At 48.0% G+C, this 27,903-nt stretch overlaps 2 protein-coding genes across 2 annotated transcripts in view; one reads left to right on the top strand and one right to left on the bottom strand.

The window, feature by feature from the left end:
* Window positions 1-27,903, top strand: part of WDFY4 (WDFY family member 4) — a 94,640-nt gene that overhangs the window by 61,198 nt on the left and 5,539 nt on the right. The window contains exons 44-57 of the mRNA XM_029285504.1: window positions 23-171; window positions 633-756; window positions 1,693-1,778; window positions 2,753-2,803; window positions 14,056-14,098; window positions 16,423-16,542; window positions 16,700-16,817; window positions 17,225-17,334; window positions 20,729-20,882; window positions 21,460-21,551; window positions 21,849-22,061; window positions 23,965-24,018; window positions 24,315-24,521; window positions 25,244-25,384. Of these exons, the coding sequence (XP_029141337.1) occupies window positions 23-171; window positions 633-756; window positions 1,693-1,778; window positions 2,753-2,803; window positions 14,056-14,098; window positions 16,423-16,542; window positions 16,700-16,817; window positions 17,225-17,334; window positions 20,729-20,882; window positions 21,460-21,551; window positions 21,849-22,061; window positions 23,965-24,018; window positions 24,315-24,521; window positions 25,244-25,384 (1,662 nt within the window). The remainder of the gene's footprint in view (window positions 1-22; window positions 172-632; window positions 757-1,692; window positions 1,779-2,752; window positions 2,804-14,055; window positions 14,099-16,422; window positions 16,543-16,699; window positions 16,818-17,224; window positions 17,335-20,728; window positions 20,883-21,459; window positions 21,552-21,848; window positions 22,062-23,964; window positions 24,019-24,314; window positions 24,522-25,243; window positions 25,385-27,903) is intronic.
* LRRC18 (leucine rich repeat containing 18) lies at window positions 6,457-11,863 on the bottom strand. The gene is made up of 2 exons (XM_015823142.1): window positions 11,848-11,863; window positions 6,457-7,453 (listed from the first exon to the last, which is right to left on the bottom strand). Exon 2 carries the CDS (start codon window positions 7,361-7,363, stop codon window positions 6,593-6,595), a length of 771 nt encoding a protein of 256 aa, XP_015678628.1. The 5' UTR covers window positions 7,364-7,453; window positions 11,848-11,863; the 3' UTR covers window positions 6,457-6,592.

Genomic DNA, 27,903 nt, shown 5'->3' with positions numbered 1-27,903 from the left:
ATTGCCATCTTCCCTGTTTAAGATCACCTGCCGGCTGTCCGTGGTGATGGTTGACGGACACGTAGCGTTGGAAGGGGCGGTTCTCTTTGGCCGGGACCATTTCTACCTCTGCAAGCATTTTACTCTGTCCCACCTGGGGGACGTTTATTGCACGCGCCACTGCTTGTCCTGGTGAGTGGCTCCCTACCTGAGGGGCACCTGGGGTTAACCGGGCTCTTGCTGGTCAACACCTGCCCTGTCTCTCACCTTGCTCCCATGTTTCCCGGAGAGATGGCTTTACATCCAGAGAGGGAAAGGAGATGCTGCCCTCCATCCAGATCCCCTGCCCACCCCGGCGTGTCTCAAGACTCCATGGTCCCAAGGGGGCCGGGCTGGCTGAGGCTTCGGGGGGGGGGGAAAGGGCTCTTCTTTAGGTGAGCAAAGAAGGTGCTGACAAAAGGAGCCAAATGGCTTCCTGTTTACAGGGCAGTAGCTGGTCTTATTTTCTGACTCACATTGAGGGGCCTGGAACAAGTTGTCATCTGCAGGTTTTAGGGCAAGGCAGAAGAGGACAACCGCCTTGCTTGCCACTAGCGGAGTCCAATGAATGATGCAGTGGTTGTTTAATGCACACTTCCTATGTTTGTTTCTAGCATCAGTGAGCCATTCATTTACAACTTGTGCCACGCAACGGAGGCCGTGGCTGTGGAGCCCACGTGTTCCTGCCATTCCTACGGTGACATTCGGGAGATCCGGCCGATGCGTTTCCTTCTGCAGGTAAGAACCAGCTGGCTGTGCACCTAGGCTTTCCTTCGAGGAGAGGACGCCTAAGGAAGACAAACAAGGTCTTGGATGGATGCTCAGCAGGTTAGAGTGAAAGAAACCATCAACCATTATATAAATGCCCAAACTGTTAAATGCTTCACTGGATGGCAGAAAAGGCCAGGATGATTCTGAAAATATTTGAATGAATTCCATATCTGCATTTGACTTGAATGTGCTCTAAATCCTCAACTTGATCAGGGACTGAGCAAGAATAATAGCAACAATAAACCAGTGAAGTTAACCAAGTATCTTTTTTTTTTAAAAAAAGCAAAATTTGTATCCTGCCTGGGTTTTGCCAGGTTAAAGGAAGTGGTTTCTGATTTTGACATTTCTTCCAAGCTTGAGTCTTCCTGTCAGTGAGATGCTTTAAGCAATAGCAGAACTGGAATTGCATAGATGAGCGAGCTGAACAAAAACCTCTGTTCTTCCAGCAGAGCTCTTGGAGACCTCATAAGGTTTTCAGCTTCAGGATAATTGACCGACTGCCCGAGCGGGTGGTGCTGTGGACCCGGAGCAGGGTTCTGGGTTGGTAGTTCTGAACCTTGAACCCATTAGCCTTTCGGCGGGGCCTGCCAGAGGCCGTGCTCCAAAAACCAGTGGCTAAGTCCAGGAAACAATTCTCTAAGTCATTCATATATGTACTCTCTAGCCGTATCCTTAAATGTAAAGTTCAGTGGCAGTTTTTGAAGATGTCTGGAGGCCAAGCTCTCTGTAGCTGTCTGATCTGCATCCCTGACCATGAACTCTAGGGATAGCAGCATGGAGATCCCAAGGTCCCTGGATCCAGTCCTGTTGGCTAGATGATTGCGGCTGAAATTGCTTAGAGAAAGAAGCCTTTTTCCCTTTCCCTTGCCAGCAGATCACGCCCCATTTGGTTTGTCTTCACAGGAGATCGCACTGGAGGTCTTCTTAAACAACGGCTATTCCATGTTCCTTGTATTCCACAACAGCGACAGGAAGAAGGTCTTGACAAGGTACCTTTTGCAGCAGCTGTGAAGAAGCTTTGCTTTCTGCCTGGCCCCACAGTGTTTTCTTCAAGAGTTCATTAGAAATCTTACTTTTCCACATACAGTATGCCTCGCTATTTGCGCTGTTTGAGGAACATGTGTTCTGTGCAACAGACCATACGTTACGTGTCGCCGTGTCGCCAGCATTTGCACGTTTTCACATCATTATCAAACATTCTACAGAGGCCCACAGAGTCATCTATTTGTTCCAATTATATTAATATAACAGGTAGATTTCCAAGACCTTCTTTGTAAACCTGCGTTTCTCTTGTATCTGCAGAATATTAAAACAGACAATCGCTAAGCCCAAACACATTCTGGCCTTAGTCAGGTGGGAATGAGCGTGAGAACTTGGCTTCCTGCCTTTGGCAGGCAAAATCCAGGCAGGCTGGATGAATTGTTCTTTCTGACCCTGTTAGAGCGATGATAAAACAACCATGAGAAAACCATATGAAAAATCAAGTGGACCTAAGAAATAAATAACTCTTGAAGAAAAGACCCCTCCCCCCTCCGTGCATCCCTGGCCAAGCAAGAGAGGGGCCTGTTGGGAGAGGCTGAGGATGCTGGCAATTGCCCCCCAGGTCTCTCCTGGTCACATGACCCAGAGAGGACCCTTAGGCAGCTTTGGAGGGTCTCCCAGGCAAGCAGCCCCAGGGAGGCCCCCGGGTGCCCCGTGAGAAGCATGAGAGGTAGACAACTCCCAGATGCGGCGGATGAAGGAGGACCCCTGCTGCAGGCTTTCCCCGTCTTGTTTGCTTTTGCGCAGGTGTGGCTGCGTATTTGTGTGCTCTTTTTAGAAATAGGATCCCCAAAGAAAGTCGTTTCAATCCTGTCGGTGGGTGGTAATTGCTGTATGTCCATCATAAATATGCAGGAGTTTTCAGAATAAATTGTCTAAGGCTCTCACCTTCCAGAGGAATAATGCTATTTTTTCCCCTCAGATTTTGTTCAATGAAGTCAAAAGGCACCACAGATGAGTCTACTAATATAAGGTATTTTTGCATATCCTAATATAGAACCAATTAAATGTTGTAGTCTTTTGTATTAGCCCTTCCCTGACATTTGCCTCAGAAACACTGAATTTCAGCTTTGGGGGACAGATGGTTCTTTCTCTGGCAGTCATTTTTACTGCAGTTGTTAAGTGAATCACATGGTCATTAAGTGAATCTGGCTTCCCCAATTGACTTTGCTTGTTGGAAGCCAGCTGAAAGGTCACAAGTGGTGATCAGGTGACTGCAAGACACAACCGTCGTAAATGTGAGCCAGTTGCCACCTGCCTGAATGGCGATCACGGGGCGCCGGGGGTGGGGTGGGGGTAGAGCAACAGTTATAACTTTGAGGACAGGAAAGTCACTTTTTCCCAGGCCGCTGTAACTCTAAACCATTTTTAAATAAACAGTCGTAAGTTGAGGACTACCTGTACACATTCAGGTATAAAGTAAATGGATTTGCATTCTCAGAGGCTCGTATGACGTCAGAGTTTAACGGTCCTTCAGATCTTGTTCTTCCACGCTCATTTATTATTTGGACATATTAACATAACACTTAAATAACAAATGGAGGGATTTCCAGTTAACGGAGGAACAGAATGAGCACGGAGCACATGAAAGTGTTTAAAGAAGGAAGCAAAAGATATTTCTTTCCAAACAAAGAAGATTTCTGCCGTATTGACTTTTAGAGGCTCGTATAGCAGTCCTGCAGAAGGCAGAGAACATTAACAGTTTCTGTTGGAGCTGATTACATTTCTTCTTTTTTATTTTTATTTTTTTAGTAAGTGCTAAAAGTATTACAGTAACAGAAATATATGGGTATTCCAAGAAGAAAATCCAGTGAACAGAATTACCACATTTACAGTTTTGTTCATTTCTTAAATCAGCCTTTGATGGACGCAGATACTTCAGGATCATTTACTACATCCCTCTTCTAAATCCTGTAAGGCCAGGCGTCATTTGCGCTTCAGGCTCTGCCTTAATTTCAGCTATTTTGTGTGCCTCTGACCGGGAAGCCTCTGGATTTAGCTCTCAAGAACAGCTGATTCATGCTGTTTTGTTTTATTCTTAGAAACCTGGGCTTTCGTAGATGTCTCTAGAAGCATTTTTTGGATTCAAAGTGTATGGTTCACTTCAGGGTTTTTTTCTCTTCCCTTCCCCTCCCCTCCCCTCCCCTCCCTTCTTTTTCCCTTCCCTTCCCTTCCCTTCCCTCCCCTTTCATCTAATCTAATCTAATCTAATCTATCAGGTACATAGTCTGCATTTGCTTTCCAACTCAAAACACTTAACGGAATGTAGAAAGTAGGATGCATGTTAAAAAGTAGAAGCATTATATTAATACTGAAACCATTTCCCAGCCAAAGGTGAGAGGCTTGGAGGAGGCAGGGGAGGAAAAGCCTTGGAGAAGCCCAGGAAAAGACCGGGCTGGAGAGGTGGGCTTCTGAAGAGCCCTTCCTGCCAATCTTAACAACTAGCTAGGTTTAAAACACGAGACCCTAAGCCATTTAGGACTTTCAGGGCTAGGATCTTAAATTGACAGTACAGAGATAATGTGATCCCTGTATTTGCACTAGTTAGCAGACAAATTTGCAAAATTATTGGCTGTAGATTTAATTTATGTTTGCCTCTTAAAATGGTTTTGAGAAGCTATATGTTCATCATAGCACAGAAGTTCATTGCTCCTTGAATGACTTATGATTATTACATTCCAATTTTTGCCTATGCCCAGCATTTTCTTATGGCCCAGAAACCTCATGTCAAAAGCAGCATCCCTGGTATGTGAGGAAGGAGTGCCTCATGTGCTTTGGAACTCCTTGGCTGCTCCTTTGAGAGGAAATTCTGTAGGGACACGCTCTGTAGGGAACGCTCTGTAGGGACACGCTCTGTGCAGAAGTGGCTTGGTTTTTATAGAAGACGGTCAAATGTCCTGCATAAATGTGACTCGGGGTCATGCATGTCCATATCGATAATCCATGATGTTCTTTTGACTAGTTCTCATATGCACATGAGATAGCACGCAAGGACTAAATGCTAGACATCTGAGTGCTGGCACATTGTTGCTTTCAGATAAGAGTTTTGAGGGTACACAATAGACGCTAGGTCTATGTGAAATGGCTCAACAGAAGTAGAGATTAGGGATGACCTGGATGGAAATATGCTAGAGCCGAGGCAAAGGGGGCTGAAACTTTTTCAAGCCCTGAACATCATGATAACACTTGGAAGCAGCTCCCACAAAGACATGTCGTGAATTCATTTAACTGCAAGGAGGAGAAAGAGGAAGAACAGCACAACCAGGTTTTCCATATTCTGTTATTATGGCCAACCTCCTAATGTAGTTTTAGCCTTCTTGTGGAGTTGTTTTCCTGGTCTGGTGTACCTAGGGGGACTGACAGTAGGGGCCGCCCAGTATGTGATAGTGGCAGCGTAATCCAAAGACCCTCACAACTGGTAACATAACAAATGTGCAACATATCTCCATAACCTGAGTTGCAGAGTCCCCTTCTGCATGCACGGCAGAGTCTTGTGACTCCGGATTGCAAATGATCGAGGCATCGCTTATCCACCTTCATAACCCAAATGCTGTCTGTGGCCCCAGGATGTAAACCTCTTTCCTTCTGCTTGCAATGATGCGTCCTTTGAATTTTCTGAAGGCTTTGTGTCCTGGCCCATGTTGTGTTTAAACGCTAGAGAAGCAACTCATTTGGAAATTCTCAATGTACTAATTCATCTGACACTCTTAAGATACAGAGAAACTGCAAAACTCCATTATGGGTTGAGCTGAGGCATAAAATAGGACAATTTAAAATAGTAATTTCTGTATGCAATTACCAAAGTTGCCAGCATTAACTCTTGCAAGCGAGGCAAGAAGAGGAACAGGCCCACACCCAGGAACATTTCAACGGTTGATATGATGTTAAAGGTTCACAATCAAAGGGCTACCAAAATACTGTAAAATTCAAAATGCAGTTAGGGATTTTTTTCTTAGGCCAAATAGCTAAAGAATTTTGAAAGGAGCCAAAAGAATTGCAATGGTTGTTCGCTGTGTTGAGGTGCAACCTGGGTGATCTGTTGGCAAGAGAGAGACATGCTGGAGCAGGCAGCCTGGCTGCTCTCTAATGATCCTTGGGCCCTGACTGGATTTAGCCAGGAGCAGGAATCATCAGAGGAATGGATTTCACCCCTCTGTGATTTTGCTAATTCAGGACCTCAAGCTCCTAAGTATTGTTAGTCATGGAGGGGTTAAGGACACAGGGGACAACCCTTGGCTCTTCTTCCCAAAATCCAAGTTTTGAACTGGAAAGGGAAACTTGCCTGGTTCTAAAAGGCAAAGCCCCCCCCCCCTTCCTTTTGGTGGTAGCATCCTGCCCTCCGGCAGCCGGTCACCTTGGGAATGTCTCTGAGAACGAAGGGAGAGCATGCCTCTAGCCCTGGGCTGCCTTGGGGCGCCCCTCTTGTGTCTGGGGGCCAAAGGCCCAGCCCACCTCTGTTGGATCAGAAGAGGGGAGGGGAGGCCTTTGCCGCGGTGGCCCCTATCGGAAGGCCCTGAGGCCTGCTTCCAGGGGCAAGCGGGAGAGAAGCTGGGGATGAAAAGATTTTAGATCCTGATCTCTTCCTATGGGAATGTGGGCTGGATTGACACAGGTCTGCGAGCATCATAGAAGTCCCATGTGACCCAGGGCTGTTTTATTGGTTGGGATCGTTCCTCAGGAAGGGACGCACAGTCGCTCTGTCGGGCCGCCCACCTCTGCCCTGCGCTGAGTGGCTCGGGTGGGGATGGGCCTGGCGGCCTCTTCACCTCCACTCGGCTTGATTCTCCTTTGCCAGGGAGTTGGGGGTCATGAGGCTTGAGAAATTGGGCTTTCTGAGGGGGGCGGGCACCGTGTTCTTCAGCTTGTTGAGCTTGTCCCTCTCATCCTGGCATTTCCTCAGGCACGGGGGGCAAAGGTCCTTCTCTTCTACCAAGTAGAGCGTCTCCAGGCGCTTGATGTTATCAATAAAGATTTCCTCTTCGGTGGGTCCAGGAAAGGGGTTCCTCTTGGCGTTGAGCTTCTTCAGCTTGGGGAGCTTTGCGACGCTGTTCGGGATAAGGGTCAGCAGGTTGTCGAAGACCCCAACCTCCTGCAGCTCCTTTAAAGCCCCCAGGGTGGTCGGGAGGTTGTCAATGTGGTTGAGGCCCAGGTTCAGGTTTCGCAGGCTCTTGAGCTGGTTCAGCTCCATGGGCAAGCTGCGGGCCGTCAGCCTGTTGTTGGAGAGGTTGAGGAAGATGAGGTTCTGCAGGTTCCCGATGGTTTCCGGCAGCTTGTCAATCTGGTTGCTGTGCAGGTCCAGCCAGCGCAGGTTCTGGAATTTATCGATTGCCTCCGGGATTTTCTTAATCATGTTTCTGCTCAGGTCCAGCTCGTCAATGTCCTCCAGCTTCAGGATGCACCTGGGGAAGGTTGTGATGCCCATCTTGCTCAGGTCAAGACGGCGCTTCCCATCAAAGGTGATCTTGATACAGGTCTTGGCCACCTTCAAGGTGACCTTCTTCCCCTTGGGGGGTTTGGCTCCTCCCTTGGCCATCTCTCTGGCTGGAAACGGGGCCCCTCAGAGGGCATGGAAAGGTGTCCCGGTGACGTGTGCAGGTGGCGCTCGAGGCTGGACCTTAGAAGCCTGCAAAGAGACGGGCAGCAGAGTTAACCAGGAGAGGGGGCCCTTCCTCCAGAGCCCGCCTGCCCAGCCTGCAGGGCTGCTGAGGCCGGTTGCAGAGGGACGCTGGGGAGACGGAGAGCAGAAAGGCTCCTGTTCCCTCCACCTGTTTGAGGTGGGAGGGAGCTGCTAAAATGGGTTGGGCATCAAGATCTTGATAACTGGTAATACTTTGCTTCTCATGGTAATACTTTTTCTGTAAATATGTGCTCTGTCATCTCTACGTGTCCTAACTGATATCTGTACAAATGTGTACATTGTTTTCCTCACAGCTAGGCAAGCTTAGGGAAGCAAATATCATCTATAAAGTGACTTTCAAATCTATCTTACTAGTAGGTTCACGAACACTTTGAAAATATTATATTATGCATGGATTAGTATTTCAAAGAGTTGCTGCAGTGATCTTAATTGGAAAGTGTTTATCATTTCAAAGCCTGTTATAGAAGTAGAATAATATTCTTTTATTCTAAGGGGTCTTAAATGAAACAAAAGTTGTACAGCTACCAGCACAGCCTGCGGTTTCAACTGTTGTTGTTTGGAACTGGTGTAGTTTGGACCTGTAATTGGCTTGGAATTACAACTGCTGTACCAGCTCAGGGAGTAAGATTTATAGTTTATAAGGCCATCCATGGCTCATTCACTGGCTAAAGCAAAGGAAGGCAATTTGTACCTAAGAATATATGAATTAAAGTCATATTCAAATAATTACTTTTCAGTGACACTAATTTACACATGATAGACAATCCTCTGGCATACTTTAATATCAGATGTTTTCATGTTTCATCTCTGTGGTTAAAGCAGCAAGTAGAACTGCCACAAACCCATGGATTATAGCCAGCCAGTAAAAGGATTTTTTTATTGTAGCCAAAAGGAGCTAGCCAGTATGTTTATAACAAACATTTGAGGAAAGCATTATATGCTCCTTTCATTAGACAAATTCAGTGGGAGCATGTACATTTTCAACAGAAAGGAAAAATACTGGCTCACGTAGGTGTCAACCATGGTTTATTTTACATTCCTCACGTACAGCAATTCGGGGCTGATTTTTGCTCCCTGTAGCAAAGTAAGGAGGTACATCTCTAATTAAAGGATTTATAGGGGAAGGGAATCCTGTATCACNTCCTTTCATTAGACAAATTCAGTGGGAGCATGTACATTTTCAACAGAAAGGAAAAATACTGGCTCACGTAGGTGTCAACCATGGTTTATTTTACATTCCTCACGTACAGCAATTCGGGGCTGATTTTTGCTCCCTGTAGCAAAGTAAGGAGGTACATCTCTAATTAAAGGATTTATAGGGGAAGGGAATCCTGTATCACTGATTATGGATCTGCCACTTGGGGAGCAGAGATAGAAGCTTGTAAGGCTTCCAAGGGTCCTTTTTTAGAAATATACTAGATCTATTTCAGTGTTTATGCGACAGTTTTGCTGTGTCAAAATAAGGTTTACTTCAAGTTGAGACTTGAATCCTAGTGACATCATCACAAATTATGCTATTTTCTTAAAACATTATCAAAGTGGTTTGCCATTGGCGCCTTCTGCCTACGCCCGGCGTCCCTAGCCCAGCTGAGGTCCCTTTGCCGAGAGCGTTCCCTCCCACCCAGCTCCCAGTCCTGGGGAGGGAGAGGGAGAGGGAGAGGGAGAGGGAGAGAGGGAGACGGCTCGGCCTGCTCCAGGAGCGGAAGGCCAGGTTTTCCTCCTCAGGCGGCCCAAAGTCCCCAGCCTGATCTCTGGCGAAGGACAAGTTAAACTTCTATCAGATTTTACGGTCCCACAAACCAGGATACATCTTGCCCTTAGCCTGCGTAGCCTTGTTACTTGAGGCGGATTGCCAGGCTTGGAGAGTTGGAGACCGCTAAATATTAGGATAACAGCAAACATAAAGCAAGCGTGGCTACCCTCCCCCCCCAGAGGCTCTGCTGCCTGAGGCCGAGGAGGGCGGGACCCTCTCACTGCTTCTGGCTGATTCCTCCCCCCCCAGCGGCAGCGTCACTCACCTGGCCCTCCAGGGTCCCCCAGCCTGCCCTGGGCATTTGCGCCTGGGGAGGCCACCAGAAGGGTGCATTTGTGAGGTCGTTGGCCACTGCTGACAGGCATCACAGCCACCTCACAACACATCACCTATTTTAGGGCATTTATCTCCTCTGCCTGCTTTGGTCAGAGCTCCCCTGGACCAGTCTGCCCATCCCTGACGAAGCAGTCAGGCGGAGAATGCTTTGGGGGGGGAGGGCTGCCCTAATCCTAACACGACCCCCCACGCTTCTTACCTGGGACTCCCCCAGCTTCCCACATGATGACCCATGCGGCTTGGGGTGACAATGGCCACCATGACTGCCGGGATTTCTTTTGCTAAGCGATGCGGTCGTGTGACGTCCTGCTTTACGACTGCATTGCTTAGCGATCCCCATTGCCATCTTAAGGCAGGGACTCCCTGTACAGCCCCTCCTCGCTTGCTCTCCTGACAGCTGTCCCCCCCCCGGCTGCTCTCCGCCTTTACCCATTCAATGCCAGGGTGCCTCACGCTTGGCCTTCCGCGTGGCTCCTCTGGACAGGCGGGTCCCTCNTCCTTTCATTAGACAAATTCAGTGGGAGCATGTACATTTTCAACAGAAAGGAAAAATACTGGCTCACGTAGGTGTCAACCATGGTTTATTTTACATTCCTCACGTACAGCAATTCGGGGCTGATTTTTGCTCCCTGTAGCAAAGTAAGGAGGTACATCTCTAATTAAAGGATTTATAGGGGAAGGGAATCCTGTATCACCGATTATGGATCTGCCACTTGGGGAGCAGAGATAGAAGCTTGTAAGGCTTTCAAGGGTCCTTTTTTAGAAATATACTAGATCTATTTCAGTGTTTATGCGACAGTTTTGCTGTGTCAAAATAAGGTTTACTTCAAGTTGAGACGTGAATCCTAGTGACATCATCACAAATTATGCTATTTTCTTAAAACATTATCAAAGTGCCATTGGCGCCTTCTGCCTACGCCCGGCGTCCCTAGCCCAGCTGAGGTCCCTTTGCCGAGAGCGTTCCCTCCCACCCAGCTCCCAGTCCTGGGGAGGGAGAGGGAGAGGGAGAGGGAGAGAGGGAGACGGCTCGGCCTGCGCCAGGAGCGGAAGGCCAGGTTTTCCTCCTCAGGCGGCCCAAAGTCCCCAGCCTGATCTCTGGCGAAGGACAAGTTAAACTTCTACCAGATTTTACGGTCCCACAAACCAGGATACACCTTGCCCTTAGCCTGCGTAGCCTTGTTACTTGAGGCGGATTGCCAGGCTTGGAGAGTTGGAGACCGCTAAATATTAGGATAACAGCAAACATAAAGCAAGCGTGGCTACCCTCCCTCCCCCCCCCCAGAGGCTCTGCTGCCTGAGGCCGAGGAGGGCAGGACCCTCTCACTGCTTCTGGCTGATTCCTCCACCCCCCAGCGGCAGCGTCACTCACCTGGCCCTCCAGGTTCCCCCAGCCTGCCCTGGGCATTTGCGCCTGGGGAGGCCACCAGAAGGGTGCATTTGTGAGGTCGTTGGCCACTGCTGACAGGCATCACAGCCGCCTCACAACACATCACCTATTTTAGGACATTTATCTCCTCTGCCTGCTTTGGTCAGAGCTCCCCTGGACCAGTCTGCCCAGCCCTGACGAAGCAGTCAGGTGGAGAATGCTTTGGGGGGGGAGGGCTGCCCTAATCCTAACACCTCCCCCCCACGCCCCCCCCCACGCTTCTTACCTGGGACTCCCCCAGCTTCCCGCATGATGACCCACGTGGCTTGGGGTGACAATGGCCACCATGACTGCCGGGATTTCTTTTGCTAAGCGATGCGGTTGTGTGACGTCCTGCTTTACGACTGCATTGCTTAGCGATCCCCATTGCCATCTTAAGGCAGGGACTCCCTGTACAGCCCCTCCTTGCTTGCTCTCCTGACAGCTGTCCCCCCCCATTCAATGCCAGGGTGCCTCACGCTTGGCCTTCCGCGTGGCTCCTCTGGACAGGCGGGTCCCTCAAGGGGTCCGAGGGCAGGACAGCTTTCAAGAAGCAGCCGCCCCCCCCCCCCCCCCCCCCCCGAGAAGAGGCCAGGAAACAAGCAGGGATAAGCTGGTGGCTGTTTTGGGAGAGCCGAGGTTCCGGTCGGCTTATCCCCAGCCGATCCAAACTCTCCACATTTAATTGTGAGGAGTCAAATCGCTGTTTTGATAAATGATTGTTTGTAAAAGAATGTAGATTTGTTTAGAACACACTTCTCCATTAGAAGGCTCCCGTTACAAGCGCTTCAGGCTTTTTGACTGCTCATTAATCATGTGCAACTCCAGGGACCTCCAGCAAGATCAGAGGGAAGCGATGGCTTTGCGTTTGTCTCAGTAACCCACCTGAACAACACACGTGTGGGTGTGGGTGTGGTTGTCTGGGCCGGGTTCCTCCCTTCGCCCTAAAATTCAGAGGAAAAAAGAGGTGGGTGAAGGCATTCTTGGGTCATGTTCTGGCCAGGCTTGCCGCGACTTTACTGAGGAGAGAGTGTTTTAGAAGTATTAGAAAAACTTTTTACAAACGCCTCACTTCATCTGAAATCTGCTTTGATCTTTTAATTGCTCACTTTTTAATCAAAATTAATAAGATGGACAAAGAGAGTAAGAATTAGTCTAACTCCTGCCCTAACGCTGCTTAGTGAGTTTGTGCAGATGTAGATTAACAGGCAACCACCAGGAGGAATGGATGTGTGCCAGGAGCTCTATGGCTGGGGTCAAAAAAGTCAAGATTTCTGAATTAGGCAATAAAATATTGGGAAATTCTCCTTTGTAGACTTAGTGTTAGTTTAAATGCTAGCATCACTAACCCAGCACACAGCAGGTACTTCCCCTCAAAGTCACAGGTGAACTGTCAAAATCCTAAACTCTGGAAAACTGTCTCTGGGAGCTGGCAAATTTTTCCTTTCTTCTGTGCAATCACTTTTGAACCAGAGTGGCCAAGAAAGGATTCAGAGGGGCTTTCCTCGGGGTCACAGCTGTCAGCAAAACTTCCACAATACGTGGCACTTACTAAGGATTGCAGCCCGTTTGGAGCGCCTGTCTAACCCAAGAGTGGTGTAAGCCTTAAAGGTTTCCTTGCAGCCTCACCAGATGGCTGAAATTCCTAGATTGCGGTAGAGCTTCAATAGCTCTACTTCCGAATAACAGGCTGCTTTAAATTAAATGGAGCCTGCAGTTCCCAATCCGGACTTGTAAATTCTACTGTACACAGAGAATCAACAAGAAAACAAGTATTTATTTATTTATTTTTAAGAAATTGCCTGGCCTCATGCTTTTTTGGCAAACCCATTCTTCCAAGACTCTTCTCTGATTGAATTTCTCTGCCAGTGTTTGGAGATAAATCTTTGAACTGCATGGAAAACTCTCATTTGATATTTGCTGGCCCACAAATTCTAAAACTGAAACAGCAATTTAAAACAACTGCCGATCTGCTTGCTTCAAGAGAGGACGACTTACCCTGTTCCTGTGATATTGTTGTCAGCTGTTGTGATGCCGCCTGTGAAACTCGGTATCTAAGCGACAGGAAATCCCAAGCCCTTGGAGATCACACAACACGGGCCTCGTTGCCAACGGGCAAGTTCAAAGGCAGCCCAGCCAGGCCAGCTCCACCTCCCGGGCCTGGGAAACCAGCCCCTCCCTATTAACAGAAAGTGCCTTCAGCCCCAGCCAGGGGCTCCGGACTGGCGAACTGGGGCTGGAACCATTCCAGGGTGGCCTGCAAGAAGCTCCACCATGTCTGTGAGATCATCGCGGAGCTCTAGTCCCAGTGACACCGCAGCAGAAGAGAGAGCGTCTTCTTCTCCGGTGGAGAGACAAGACATGTCTGAATGCTGCAGCAAGCGTGTTCATTTGCATTCCATGCAAGCAGAGCGTCACCGCAGGGCCCTTCCACCGATGGCTGTCCAGCTTCCGTTTGGACCCTTCCGGTGAGGAGGAGCCCCCACCCTCTGGAAAAGGGGTGGCCTGTTTGAGGCCAGGTCACGCTGCTGAGCCTCAGGTATCTCGGGGTCAGCTGCGGTTCTGAAATCCTTTCCACACACACCATTGCCAAGCCCAAATCCCCCCACTTCTTCCTCATTTGTACTGCATACATTAAGTCCTCACTTAATGACCACAGTTAGGACTGGTAAGAGACATGGTCTCTTGTGCTAAGAGACATGGTCATTAAGCATAGCATCTGGTGACTGCAGTGGTCTTACAGTTTTGATAGAGGAGAATATTGGCAGCTCAGGGTTGAACTGAGGGGTCCTGGCTGCTCTCTCAGCCGGGTGGTTTTCTTGCAGACGTTTCACGGCCCAGACTAGGCAGCAGCATCAGTGCTGCTGAGGGAGCAGGGCCTGCTCTCAGGTGGATGCTTAAGCTGACCAAGTTTGCGTTCAGATTTCAGACACAAATTGAATCAGGTCTTCTTTGAATCTCAGATCTCCAATGAAATCAAGGTTGATTTGCACAAATCGGGTTTTGTTCCCATTCTGTGGTCGTTAGAAAAGGAAATGTGAGTGATACAATGTTATTTATTTATTTATTTATTTATTTATTTATTTTTTGCAGAAAACAGTCGGGGGGAAAAAAGTCCATGCTGTTGAAGTGGCAGGTAAAATCTTTTTTTTTTGGTGTTGTTCCACTGAAATCAATCCATTCACCATCAATTAATTTCTTAAGATTATTTTCTTCACAGTTGAGTATTCTATGCATACCAAACTTTACAAAAAAGTGCTCCACTCTCTACATCTGAGCCAGGAAGGATAATGCTATTTCTCTATAAGCCATAGAGTTAAGAATTTTATGTGCAAAGCCAGGAAGCAAGCATGGGAGTCCTCTGAGTCTGGCGAGGAGTTGGAGGAGTTGGAGGAGTTGGAGGAGGAGGAGGAGGAGGAGGAGGTGGTGGTGGTGGTGGTGGAGGAGGAGGAGGAAGAGGAGGAGGAGGAGGGGGGGGGTGAGAGTGGGTCCTAAAATCTTTGCCTGCTTGTTAGAAACTGCCTTTCTTGATCTGTCCGGCCCGATCCAGGGTGCTGCCTACTTGTGTGTCAGAAGTCCTGAGCTACGTTAGAATGAAAGGGCTGCCTCTCCTGGGCTTGAAGCTACTTCCGGCACCCATGAAATTTGGCCAAAGGGATATCCCACACATCTTTGTCCCAAACAAAGTTTTCCTCGTTGGATTACAGTCCTGAGCCAATTTGTTCCTAATTAGTCATATTCAGATGAAACACTTCCCAGTTGTTAATATCTGCACTCCTCTACCGTGGCTTGGGATAATTTGGAGTGATGGAAAGGCCTATTTTTGTGGGCTCATTCAGAAGCAGCTGCTGTCATAGCAGGAGACTTCCATGCTTCGTTGAGTTCAAACGGCACTAGAGGTTGTATGTATGGTTTGATAGTATATCACTGGATAATGAGTGCTGGGGATAATTATAATTTGGGTTGGAATCAAACGATGGATGTTGTGATATATGGGATACGCTTTGCCCAAATAGCAAGCTCCTTACTTGAACTTTCAACTGGTTGATTCGAATCCAGCTTTATCTGGTAGAAAAGGGCGATCCAAGGCTTTGGTGGTCTTCCTTGGGCAGGAGATGAGTTTGGTTTTTGACTAGATTCAGGTTTCACCAAGTTAAGTTAGCAACGATATCAGCCGATTAATCAGAAATAGCTGATGAGCAATTTTGGATACTAATTCGAACCCCTTGTGTCAAGGGCACATTTGGAGATGTTGCAGGTGTCCCAACTCTAAGTGTGGGTTTAATCTTGAATGCAGGAAGACAAAAAAGCCCCGGCTACAAGGCACTCGAGGGAGGGGGGGAAAACTGCCCCGTTCCTCCACAAACACTGAGCCGGCAAAAAATACAATATAAAGCCTTCATTAGAAAGAAAAAAATGAACACCCTGAGAGACAATTGATAGGAAATAATATCAGCTGTTACGTTGCAAAATTCTGCCAATTTTTGGCATTAGATTAGAAGGGGGTTTGTTACACAGTGGACCCACAACCGACTGTGGAATTTTAGCAGACGTTTGGGAGAAATATTTGAGTTCTATCTTTGCAGCAGCTTCTGGAAATCAGCTCCTAATCGAACCTATTACCAGAATGGGCCCCTCTCGCATCCTCATTTAAGCCTATTTCCCAACTGGAGCCGGGAGAACCGTTGGAAGCTCATACGGAATTGCGAGCGCCTCTTCTTGCAGCCCTCTTTCACCATATGGACCATGCAGCATATGCTCAAAAACTGAGCCCTGTGATAATTATATATAAAACAACAATAAGAGCAAAAGCCACAGTTTTATACCTGATTTTATAGCTCATGGGTTATGAGAAAAGTGCCGATCGATGGGCTTGGGGCGCTGGCCTCCCAAGAGGTCTAGGACAGGGGTCCCCAACCCCCGGTCCGTGGACCGGTACCAGGCTGCAGCATGCCAGCAACCGGTCCGCACAAACAAGCAAAGCCCCATCCGTGGGATGCAGACAGCACACAAAACCACCCCCCTCCGGTCCGTGGAAAAACCTCTGTCCACAGAACGGGTCCCTGGTGCCTAAAAGGTTGGGGGCCTCTGGTCTAGGAGCTGCCATCAGGCAGGGGGGATCTCATCCGCTTAGCCCTTGGCGTCATTCTCCTCCTCCTCCTCCTCCTCCTCTCTCGCCCTTTCCTTCCATTCGTGGTGGGTGGATCAGGCTAGGCTGGGGTGGGTGTCCAGAGCAGGAGGTTTCCTGGAAGGGGAGGGAGGGAGGCTGTTTTTCTTCCCACACGTGACCACAGGCATCCACAGGAAAAGGCACAAAAGAAAGCTGGAGAAACTAGCTGAAAAGACAGTGGCCGCCGTCCTGGGAAACCACGTTTAGCAAACGAGGTAACTGATAGGCCCGTTTTTCTGGGAGGCAGCCCTGCAACTGAGCCAACTCTCCTTGTTTTCATGGCCTGGCAGAGGAGAGAGATCGGCAACTTTGAGTACCTCATGCACCTGAACTCCCTGGCGGGACGGACCCACAGCGACCTCATGCAGTACCCCGTGTTTCCCTGGGTCCTTGCAGACTACCACTCCCAGGTGAGCCCCTTCCCGGTCAGGCGGCTGCACCGGGGCTAGGTTGACCGAGAACGTCCCTAGAGCGACATAGCAGTCCATAGAAAGTGCGTCCGGTGTGCCACGGGAACCCCTGCCCCGCTGGGCCGATAGGTAAAGCGATGTTGCGTTTGCGTCCCAGGCTCTGGACCTGGCCAATCCCAGCACCTTCCGTGACCTTTCCAAGCCCATGGGGGCACAGACGGAGGAGAGGAAAGAGAAATTCATCCAGCGCTTCAAAGAAGTGGAGAAGACTGAAGGTACAGACCTCATTTCCAGCATCACCATGCTGTACCCCAACTCCCTGCTCCCCCCCACCCCCCTTGTCTTTTTGGCAAGGAGGTCTGGAACAAACTGGAAGCAGCAGGAAGGTTGTCCTCACAAAACTGAGCGGAGATTAGGAGCTGGATAGAATGGGGTGGGGGTGGGGGTGGGGGTGGGGGTGGCATGAGCAAGCGTAGCCCACTAGAACTGACTGGTCCGGCATCTTCCTGAGCCATCGGTCAGCCCTGATCAGGGGCCTGCTTTGGTTAAAGACACAAATGAAAACTTGCTTGATAAGACACATTATTACACATTTCAGGGATTGCTTGATTTTGAAGAAATCAAAACAAATTGATTTATCCAGAAATGAAGTCCATAAACTGCAGATTTTTCCTGTTTGTAGGTAACCTCTCGGCTCAGAGTCACTACTGCACCCACTACTCCTCCGCCATGATTGTGGCTTCCTACCTGGTCCGCCTGGAGCCCTTCACAGAAACCTTCCGATCTTTGCAGGTGGGCTGAACTTTGCACGGGGTGGGGTCTTCCAAACATGGATGGGTGGGTGGGCGGGGTGGTACCCATGGGAAAGGCTCTGATAAAATTGGGAGCTCTTCAGCTGCATGAGCCCCCCCCCCCCAATGGGACTCTGTCCTGGTGCTTCTGCTAGCAAATGGATGCGCGCAGCAGGGAGGAGCTGTGCAAGCCTAAAGAAACCTGGAAGCCACGCAGAAAAGCCATAGCCGAGCGTTGCCTTCTAAGGTAGCTGAGAACTCAACAGCCCAGCAAGAAAGTTATTTACGCGATAGGCTCAGTCTTCCCCATTAGCTCTTAATTTCTCTGTCCCCCCCCCCCCGACTGTTTCTTTCATTCGTCTTTTTCCTGTTGCCTTCCAGTAAAAAATACCCTACACAGACCACAGAACAGCCTATAATTTACCCTAAAGCAATTAAACAGTAGTCAGATTTAAATTCACCTTCCATGTAGTATGAAAAGTCAGTCCGGTGCTCTTCCGAAAGGAGTCCTTGCTTTGGAGTGCTTTGGAAACTGCATTCAGGCTGCAGGAGTCTCTGTGGAAGTCAGGGGTCCAATTGTCATTGCCAAAATAGCCGTGGAGCACAGGGAGTGGCGGGTGGGGGTGTGGGGTGTTGGTGTGGATGTGGAAATTTCCCTGCAGCTTCGTAAAGTACCCGACAGGAACCGGGCAGCTTCTCCTGTCCCTCACCACTAGTCGTCAACCGGATGAGAGCATCAGGAAAGGAAAAGGAGAATTAACTCAAAATGGTAAGAACTACGGACCACTAAGAATGGAGGTCAGCTTCTTCATTAACAGGAGAGGAATGAGGAGGGGACATCATGAAGGCCCAGCAGAAACAAACACTCTGGGCACCGTCATCCCTCAGTTATGGAGAGCCAAGAATGAGCCCTTCCTTTGATCTGGGTCTTCTGAACCAGCCAAGGTCAAGGTCAGGCAAACTCTTGCGCCAGTTTCAATTGGTAACCACTACTGGCACGGTCGTCTGGCAGCATTTCGTTTCTGTGAGGAGGGTTAGAGCTTCCCAAAATAAATGAATAAATAAATAAATGGAATAGTTCACTCCAGCACTATAAATGCAAGTAAAGTATCTTTGAAAAAGCCCCAGTAGTGCTTAAACTAACAGCAGAAATATGAAACCATGTTATGAATGAAGTGCTACTGTTAAATATACTTTGCTAAAGCGTGAAGCGATGCCTCGGTGCCTAACAGAGGCAGGACACAGGACAAAAGATACGGAAGGAATCTGTGACCTTGATCTGCAGATCCCTCCTCGTCCTAGAGGCAGACTTGCCTAACAAAGGGACATTGTACAATAACATGAGCTAAAGAAAAAGCCTCCAATTTCCCTTGTTGTTAAAGAAAAAAGTAAAAAAAAAAATCTTTTAAAACATTAAAAACTCTGACAGGCAGAAAGAAAACAGCAATGGACTGTAGGAGAGGTGACAGTTGCAAACGAAGCAAACAGGAATGAGGTTCATGCATTGCAGGAACAATTCTCTGGGCTGGAGAATATTCTGAGTTTCATAACTCACCGTGAAGGGAGCTTTATCCAGCGGTGATCATGAAATCTGTGATCAGGTTTCCCCTTTAGCAGGCAGTCAGAACCTTTGCCGCCTCTAAGTTCTGCAGGTTCAGAGAACAAATTTGGCTCCCAGGCCTCGCACCCAGGACCCCAGAGAAGAGCCGGGGGGGGGGGGGTTCCTGCGTGGACTAATTAGCCGCCCCTCCTTTCCTGTGCAGCCCGGGCATCCTGAGAGAAAGAAAGCCCACTAATTCTGATACAAATATATGCAAATACAGTTATTAATATAAGAAATACTGCAAATCAGTTATTGCTTTCTTTATAAATAAAACAGGCGTGCGTTTTAGAGATATTACTTTCTCCAAAATGCATTAGACAGCTGCAAAAATTACATTTTTCTGGATGGTAATATCTTTAACCAGATTTGAGGCGCTAACAACATTTTCTATGTAGATATTATTTTTATTTAATACAGATAACCTTTTTATTACAAATCACATCGTCTCTCTAGAGATTACCATCAGCTCTCATAAAGACGGAAAAAGCAGATGAAAAGGTGTCAGTCACATACTCTGTCCAGAGTCTCCTGTATCTATGCAGATCAAAGCCAGGGAGCCCCGAAGAGGCTTCGGAGAGACGCTCTCGTTAGCTGGCGCTTTCTGCAGAGCTGACGCGTCTTCCGGTTCACTCTAGTTTGAACTGGAAAATGGCTCCGGGGGCCGCTAAGGCCGCCCCTGAGTGATGAACTCCTCTGCAACAATGACTTTGCAACACACCCGCCAACCTGCTCACGGTTCCTTGCCCTCCCTTGCACAATCCCACTGGTGTAGATTTACTCACAGGATGGGGCAGAGAGTAGTGCAATTAGGGAAAAGGGGGCGAACTCTTACTTTTTGGGGTAACACCCTCCTCCCCCCCCGTGGATTACCTGGGAACATGATTTGCTTCACTTTGGGTGGGGAGGGCAGTTATGTGCAAATGTTTTGGCATCACTGATGAGACTGTAAGTTTCAAGAAATCCTTAAGTGGACAGCAGCCGATGCAACGACCTTCTGCCTGGACAGAGTTAAGGATGGCCTCACTGTGGGAACCTGTAATTGTTTGCAGATTCAAAATAATGAAATGTTTGGAAGTATGGAAGGTGCAACAATCTGAGCCACCTTCCAGTCAATACTTCGTATCATTCTTTTTTTTTGGGGGGGGGGGGGAAATAACAGCTTGCAAATGTTTCCTCCGCCCAGCTAAGAGTCTTCCTTGCAAAACCCTTCTCTCTGGGAAACGTTACCCCACCAGCTCCCTGCCCGTTGCGTCCCTTGGAGATCCGTGCTCAGGTCTGGGGACTCTGAAGTCCATTTCAAGCCCTTTCCCCCCTTCTTTCCTCTAAAGCATTTTCTGCAGAGTTTGGAGATGCATTTTAGGCAATTGCCTTCTTGAAACATCCAAACTCTTTTCAGCTTCAGTTCCTTTGCTGAGGAAACATTAGCTTTGAGGTTATGTTGAAACTTAGAGAAGCCACACGCTTGCGTTCACCTGTACAATATTTTCTGTGCACATCAGCACCGCCACACTCTCCGGAAGCACCACAGAGATCCCTTCGTGGTTAATGGCTGGCAAGGAATCCGTGTCCCCAGGCGCTTCACTCCTTTCCCTCCTAACCTGCCTTGCAGGGTGACGTCCAAACATTCCAAAACTCTTTGTTCTGACTCTTCAAACCATTTTGAAATGTTTTGTCATAATCACAGCTTGCAATTCTGGTGGATGCTGATTCCCGGAGGCCTGTGGCCTAAAGCTGTGGTTGGTGGCATGGCATGGCTTCTCTTCTCTTCTCTTCTCCCTCTCCTCTCAACCAGGGAGGGGACCTGGATGTTGCAGACCGCATGTTCCACAGCGTGAGGAACACCTGGGAGTCAGCCTCAAGAGACAACATGACGGATGTCCGGGAACTGATACCTGAATTCTTTTACCTCCCTGAATTTTTAACAAACCACAACCACATTGACTTTGGTGAGTAGGCGCCCGCTGTGTTGGATTTCCGTTTAGAATCATAGGCTCTCCACAGTCTCAGAATGATTGAGATGGATTTGCCTCTTGAGTGAAAGAACCAAAATTAAAGCATTCTAGATGAACCTATGCTCAAACATGCAAATAAATGTTGGTATTTTGAGCTGGCTGGATGTGCCATTAAAAACTACTCTTTTTTCATTTTTATAGTTCTAATTGCAGCCAAGGTGCTCCTGCCTCAGCACCCCTCCCTTCTAAAACACCCTGGAGGTATTTGTCCATGGCTAAATCTATTTTTCCTCATCAACAGATTCTGTCTAGACAAAAACTGGACAGATCACAGCGGTTATCAACTCAGCAGCTAAATCTGCTTGAAGTCCACACCACAAGTTTTGGACCTGGGATGATCACTAAGGATCTTGCTCCACTGTTGCCTTCCAGTTTTTTTTTACTTGTTGCCAGCAGCTTCTCCCACCAAATCCCAGCTGTGCCCTGTCGAGGGCTTCTTAAACTTAATCTATACCATCTTTGTGTGGATTCCTCTGTACCATCAGAGTGTCTCCTCTTCTGTCCCTTGCAGGACGCTTGCAGGACGGGACCCGGCTGAACGACGTGGACCTGCCACCTTGGGCAGGAGGAAACCCCCACCGGTTTATTAGGCTGCACAGGCAGGTCTGTACGGAGAGGCGGTTTGGTGGAATCAGGACCACAAAGTCAGAGATAATATATATAACATACTTGTTTTAGTCTAAAATAAAGGTAAAGCGAAATCTCTGAAAACAAATAGGATTCCCTTTTTGCAGCCGTTACTCATAGCCTTTGTATTTTGAAGTGGACATTATACATGAGGCCACTGTGACGAACCAGACATGTAGGCTTCTTGCAGCCCCCCCATCCCCCCCCTTTGTGAGAAGGGATAGGAGGCCTTCCTGCCGTCCAGGCAACTGAGTGGCTTCGGTTGGGTTTCAGGCCCTGGAAAGCGACTACGTCAGCAGCCACCTCCACCACTGGATCGACCTGATCTTCGGCTTCAAGCAGCAGGGCTCGGCTGCCGTGAAGGCCGCGAACGTCTTCCACCCCTATTTCTACAGCGATCAAGTACAAATGGACAACATTGGCGACCCTCTCATCAAGAGCACCATCCTGGGATTTGTCAGCAATTTTGGACAGATCCCAAAGCAGGTACGATACAGACGTGGGCAGGGTGCCATTGGGCAACCACGGACATAGAATTAGCAGGAAATGAAATTATTTTCATCTCATGTTGAGGTTTGTTGTTATGGGATTTCTTGAAAAAGTAACCTGGTTGCCAAAAGAAAGTTGAGTTTTGGTGTTTTCAGGCATCGCTCAGCCACCACTGAAGCAATATAAAACTTATCTTTATTAATATAATATTAATTTATCCAACGATGGTTGGATGACTCTAGAAGATGATACAAGTCAGGGTGCAGATCCCATTTTTGTCTTCATTCATGTGCTAACTTTTCTGATAATCTCTGAGTTTAATACCATTTTAATATATTTTGTTTTGTTTTGATAACTTGGAAATCATATATCAGCTTTTCTTCACCTAATCAGTAATCAGAGTTATTAAGTACTATTGTTTAATTGCTTAGCTCAGTCATTGGACCTGAGTCTTTTTTCCTCCCAAGTTTGCAAAGGGCTTTTCATGTGCTGAGAAATGCCCAGTCGTTGAGTGTTGGCAGAGCAAGAACACAGTCAAGAGGTATCCTCATAGAAGCAGGCTTGAGCTGCCTCCCTTGCCCAAAGACAATCCTTCCAGCAAACACGTCTGTTATAACACAGTGACGTAAATAATGTTATAACATAAATACATTTAATGGGTTAGAATATTCCATGAAGTTATTACCGCAAGCCAAAACCGTGAATGTATGTCCAGATACACAGTCGGTGGAGATCAGCTTTTGCAAGAAGGGCAAACAGCCAAAGCAGCTTTCAGGGAAGAAGTGGAAGCTTCAGCTAATTCCTCCCTCTAGAAGGAGTCATTCAAGACCCAAAGTCCAACCCTTAACTCGGGTCTTCTACAGCCACGTGGGCGGCTTCTGTGGACCGTTTGTGGGGAGCGGTTTGCAATTGTCTGTTTAGGCACTTTTCAGAAACTGATTGCTGTATGCTAGAGTGAATTTCCCATCACTTTCTCATCCAGTGACACTCTCTGCACCGCTTCTTTGAAGCCACCTGGCGTTGAAGAGCCACTGCTCCCCCTCAGGGACCCCTTGACAGGGGAGATCTGGTTGGGAGTTATTCTCCTCTGTGGAGATGAAGCTGTTCTCCTTCGCTCCTATTGTTCTCCTCCTGGGCGGCAGAAGAGGCTTCACCCCCTTCTAGCATAGGTTGTCCTTAAAGACCAGGGATCGCGGCCCAGACAGTCAACAGTGCATTTCTAGCCTCCAAGCAGTTAGTGCATTTCTCCAAGCAAAGAACCCCAAATTATCTGCTAAGGAGCCATTTCTCTCTACTGGCGCTAACTAGCGACAGCTTTGCCATCTAAAGCATTGGGGGCATCAGGGGCGTTTTGCTCTGGCCAAAGGCAAAGCTGCGGAGTGTTACCAGAACACAGGACTCATCGACCCCAGAAGCCCAGCTGAACAGAAGCGAAGGTGGTGGAGAGGCAGCGGGGTGTTTTCATGGCGAAAGGCTGTTCTCAGACCAAATCTTGAGTAATTCTCCGATCTGGGCTTGATCAGTGCTCAGTGTCATTCTGTAATTGTCATCTTGGCCTCTTCTTCCTCGCTGGCCTTCCTGAGGGAAAGCAGGGATCGCTCCCTCCTTCTCATCAGCGCCTGAAGCATGGTGTTCCCTCCCCGTGACACAATATGATTTTACTATTTTAATTCATGTAGAGCTTTAATTTCTGCTTTATTAGGCTAATACTGTGCTTACTGTAACTTTTTCAGAGATTTTTGGTTGCTACCATAACTCCTTTGCATTGAAAAGTAAAAAGTAATTTGTAAGGAAACAAATATTTTCCGTACAGTGGAGCTCCTGGTGCATGTGTAGGTTACTTTACGGAATCCATTGCTTTGATGTAATTTGTTCATTTATGGTTCTTTTTCATTCTCAGCTTTTTACGAAGCCACATTCCTCCAGAAACGCTGTGAGCCTGAAGAAACATTCAGTGGGGAAAGACAGCTTCCTCTTTCCTTCTCCGGCTCTCTCTGTCAGTAATCTGTACAACCTGAAACTGACATCAGTTATTCCCAAAGGTATAGACTGGATAAACTGTGCACAAAGAGCATTATAACTTCTAGATCGGGGCACTTTTCTTTTGGCATTTAGAGCAGTTTCTCAACTTTGGCAGCTCTAAGAGGGGAACTGGGGCAGAAAGAGAATTCTAGACATCCGCTGGCACAAAACTTTCTGGAACAAATTCAAGTAGCAGATTTTTTCCCCTCTGTAAAATGTGTTCTAAAGCTGTTTTCTTTCTCTTCCGTAGAGGCACCTCAAGGGCCTGTTGGTCATATTGTATGTACAGAAAAGGGGATTTTGGCTGTGGAGAAGAAAAGTATTTTGCTTCCTCCACTGTGGAATAAAATCTTTTCCTGGGGATTCAGTGACTTCACCTGCTGTCTGGCTGATTCTGGATCAGACAAGGTAATAGTGAACTACAGATTGCTACCTGTTGGGCAGTGCATTACAAGCCACTCCCGCCCACCAGACCTCAGACAGGTGGCCAATCGGGGGAGTGACACACCTCCGGCCACCGTGTGGAGGGCTCTCCTGTTGACCTCCTCTGGGTGGGGAAGCCAGGCGACCGGGAACCCCAGCCTCGTGTAAAAAGAGAAGCTTGCGTGAAATGCTGAAAGGAAGACAAGTTACAGCACTGCTAGATGAGTGGGGAAACCTCCTTCCCTCCTTCAGCAGCAGATAGGATGGATGCATTTTTCCGGTTAATAAGCGGTATGAAATGTTCTGAGTATATTTTGAAAGGAATGTATTCATTATTATGAATTCATTAGTGTTTTGATATTGTCAGTTGTTTGTTGGTTTTTCACTGGCGTTCGTGACTTGGACAAAGAAGCCAGTATCAGTGGAGGCTGCAGGAAGAAGGCACAGACTTTGTATTCAAAAATGATTTGGTAGACCGCATTTTATAGAAAAAACTGGCAAAAACAGTATTGTTTCAAAATTCATATTTGCTCTTCAACTATTTTTGTATTTATTTTTTTAAAGCCTATTTTATTAAAACACACAAAAGTATCCTTTACTTAACCCATTGAAAATCCCAGAGAAATAAGTAAGCATATAAGTAAGTGTGGGCTTCACTCTTCCCTTGTGCTCCTCTCTGCTTCCGTCCTGCCTTGCTGGCTGCTTGGTCCGAGCAGAGGCCGACCGTCCTGGAGGCCCCCGCTGACTGGGGCGACTGTCTCTGCGCTGTGTCTCCCACCCCCGGCACCCTCGTCACCTCTGGAAGCAGCTCCGTGGTTTGTGTCTGGGATCTCTGCAGGAGCACGGCGGGAGCCACGGCTTTACTTCTGAAACAGGTAGGTCACACACCCTCCCCCCCCAGTTCCTCTTCTGAAGCCGAGTGGAGCTGCTGGGGAAGACAGTCTGGGACAAGACCCGCCCTCAGGGGCTTAGCAGGAAACAGAGCAGGAGATTTCTTCTCCCTCAGAGTCCTCCTCCGTATCCCTCTTTCTCATTCCCCCCCCCCTTTCTCACCTTCTTCCTTATCAGGAGTGAAGAGGGAGCAAAATGGGTGGAGAAAAGAGAGAAACTAGCAGGATTAGCTCTGATTTAGGAACAGGGTTCACTTAACCATTAGTCCCCAGTCAGGAAAAGATAAAAGAACTGCTCTGACTAATGAATTAGCTCGTTTTGAGGGTCATAATACAATAAATAGTACAATGTTGAATTTTAAGATATGTAAATTCTAGTAGAAACATAGTATGTGGAGTGTAATATTGATCTGTTGCAAGGATTTGATGCTTCTCAAAATTATGAAGATTGCTGTCTATGGGAGCTCTTTGTCACGTGAAGGAGACAGTTGGGAATGTCAGCAGAAACAAAATTTGTGCGGAGGAGGCGGTGGGACCGGTGGGCCTCAGAGGCGCCTATAGTAAAAAGAGAAGAGGAGAAAGATTAACAGGTGGTGAATGTGGATTGAGCAGAGGAATGGCTGATTTGTGTGTACTGAAGCATTTGGGTCATAGGGAGAGATTGAATGATCCAACCATTAAAAAAAGAAGAAGACATAAATTGGTTAACTGGACTTGGTGAGATCTACAAGAAGAGAGAGGTAAAAGGAATAAATGGTAGAATATGAATATCTGTTAAAGCAGAAAGATGTGGAGTGGCTAATGTAAATTATTTAGTTAGATTACCATATCTTGTCTTTTGCCTTTAATTTATTTTGCTTATCTTTATATAATATTGCTCATTCTGAAAGGAAGAAGCATGATGGGTGCGTATATATGCATGTTTTATTGCTTTTACTAATTGTATTTGATTACCCTGAAATCTATTGATCCGAAGAATGAACTTTGAAATAAATGCATGTAACTGCCAGGACAGCCACTAACAGCCTTCTTTTCCATGAAGCTATCTGATCCCCCTTGGATGCCATTGAACGGCTATACGGGACTGCAGGACCTGATCTTATTTATTTAATTATCCAGGCACAATGGCCTGACCAGGCGGGAGAGGAAAGAGGGCAGGGGAGCCTCCGTGCCCAGCAGCCCTCCCGCGATTCCTTTGGCTCGCAGCGTTCTCGGCTGCAGACAGCCGGGCCAAGAGGGCAAGGCTGGCCAGCCCAGCCCAGCTGTCCTTATCAGGGGCCACTTTCCCAGGCTCCCGCTGCACTTCCTGAAGACCCTCCGGAGGCCGCTCAGATGACACCGGCTGGGCCTTCAGCAGCGGCCAAAGAAGGTTTCCTGGGACTTTCTGTGCCCACCGATCAGTGCAGAGGTTGCCCCTCGCAGGATGAAGAAGGGTGGTGTTAACTAAGGAGGGACGGGCATTATATAAACCGTGTCTGTGTGTCTGTGCGTGTCTGTGTCTGTGTGCGTGTCCTTGTGCATCAGGGAGGATTTCTTTATTTCATTCCTTTGACGTACATAGCCACTCATCTCACTTTTACGTGACTCCAGGCGGCTTTCAGTGAAGGGAGGGCTGCATCTGGGTTTCTCAGCATGGCGCCTGGAAGGGCCGGCAACCTTGCAGACCCCCTCCCATGGCTCTCCTCTTCAGACCTTCTGACGTTCTGCAGAAACGGTTGCACATGATTAAAACACGGGATGCTGGCTTGCCCTAAAGCAGAGGGCCGGCTTCTACATAACGTTGGCCATCTTTAAATGAGCCCCAGAAACAAACAATAGTCTGGGAGTGGACCCTCCGCCCAGAACAGGGGCAAAGGCAGGCAAAGGGCCGAAGGAAGCCACTTGTAGGGATTAAATAATAAGAGGTTGGTGGCATTGTAATAGATGGTGGGAAGTGACCCCGTCCCCCATGGCAGCCCTTTTGTTATGGGGAGCCCCCCCCCAGCATTTCTTTCCTCGAAGCACCCACAGCCCCTTCTCCAAATTCCAGAGAGGCCCATCAGTGCCAACGGTTTTGCCTTCCTGGATCGGAATATTTTTACCGCTCCCTTCCAAGGAACCGGGCACAGCGTAAACCAGGCCCCGGTGGGACGGCAGTCAAGGGCCAGGAGTTTGTCCCCTGCCTGCTTCAGCCTTGGGGTTTCTTTCCCCTCTGCGCCCGGTTAGCCCGGCCTAGATTTTCCTGCCCTTGGACTTCGTTGGCTGCCCCAAATATTAAGCCTTTGGAGACACGGAGAAAAGTTTGCTCACGCATTTATTTATTTATTTTATTTATTTATTTTTTAGATTTATATCCCGCCCTTCTCCTTGCGGACTCAGGGCGGCTAACAACCGGATAAAAATACAAAAATATCACACTACAGATTAAAAAGTTAATTAAAAGGGAAATATTAGTAATTGGTCTAATTAAAATTATAATTAAAACCCCCTCTAAAAGTTTCCCCTAGGCCAGTCCCGCAAGCTGG

The sequence above is a fragment of the Protobothrops mucrosquamatus genome, unplaced genomic scaffold (assembly GCF_001527695.2).
Source record: "Protobothrops mucrosquamatus isolate PMUCROS unplaced genomic scaffold, P.Mucros_1.0 scaffold1781, whole genome shotgun sequence".
NCBI lineage: Eukaryota > Metazoa > Chordata > Lepidosauria > Squamata > Viperidae > Protobothrops > Protobothrops mucrosquamatus.
The sequence above is the reverse complement of the archived record's forward strand: the minus strand, read 5'-3'. Positions and strand labels throughout refer to the sequence as shown.

Bases quoted from the DNA above. Each gene is read 5' to 3' on its own strand.
- LRRC18 (XM_015823142.1), bottom strand. From the start codon at position 7,363: ATGGCCAAGGGAGGAGCCAAACCCCCCAAGGGGAAGAAGGTCACCTTG.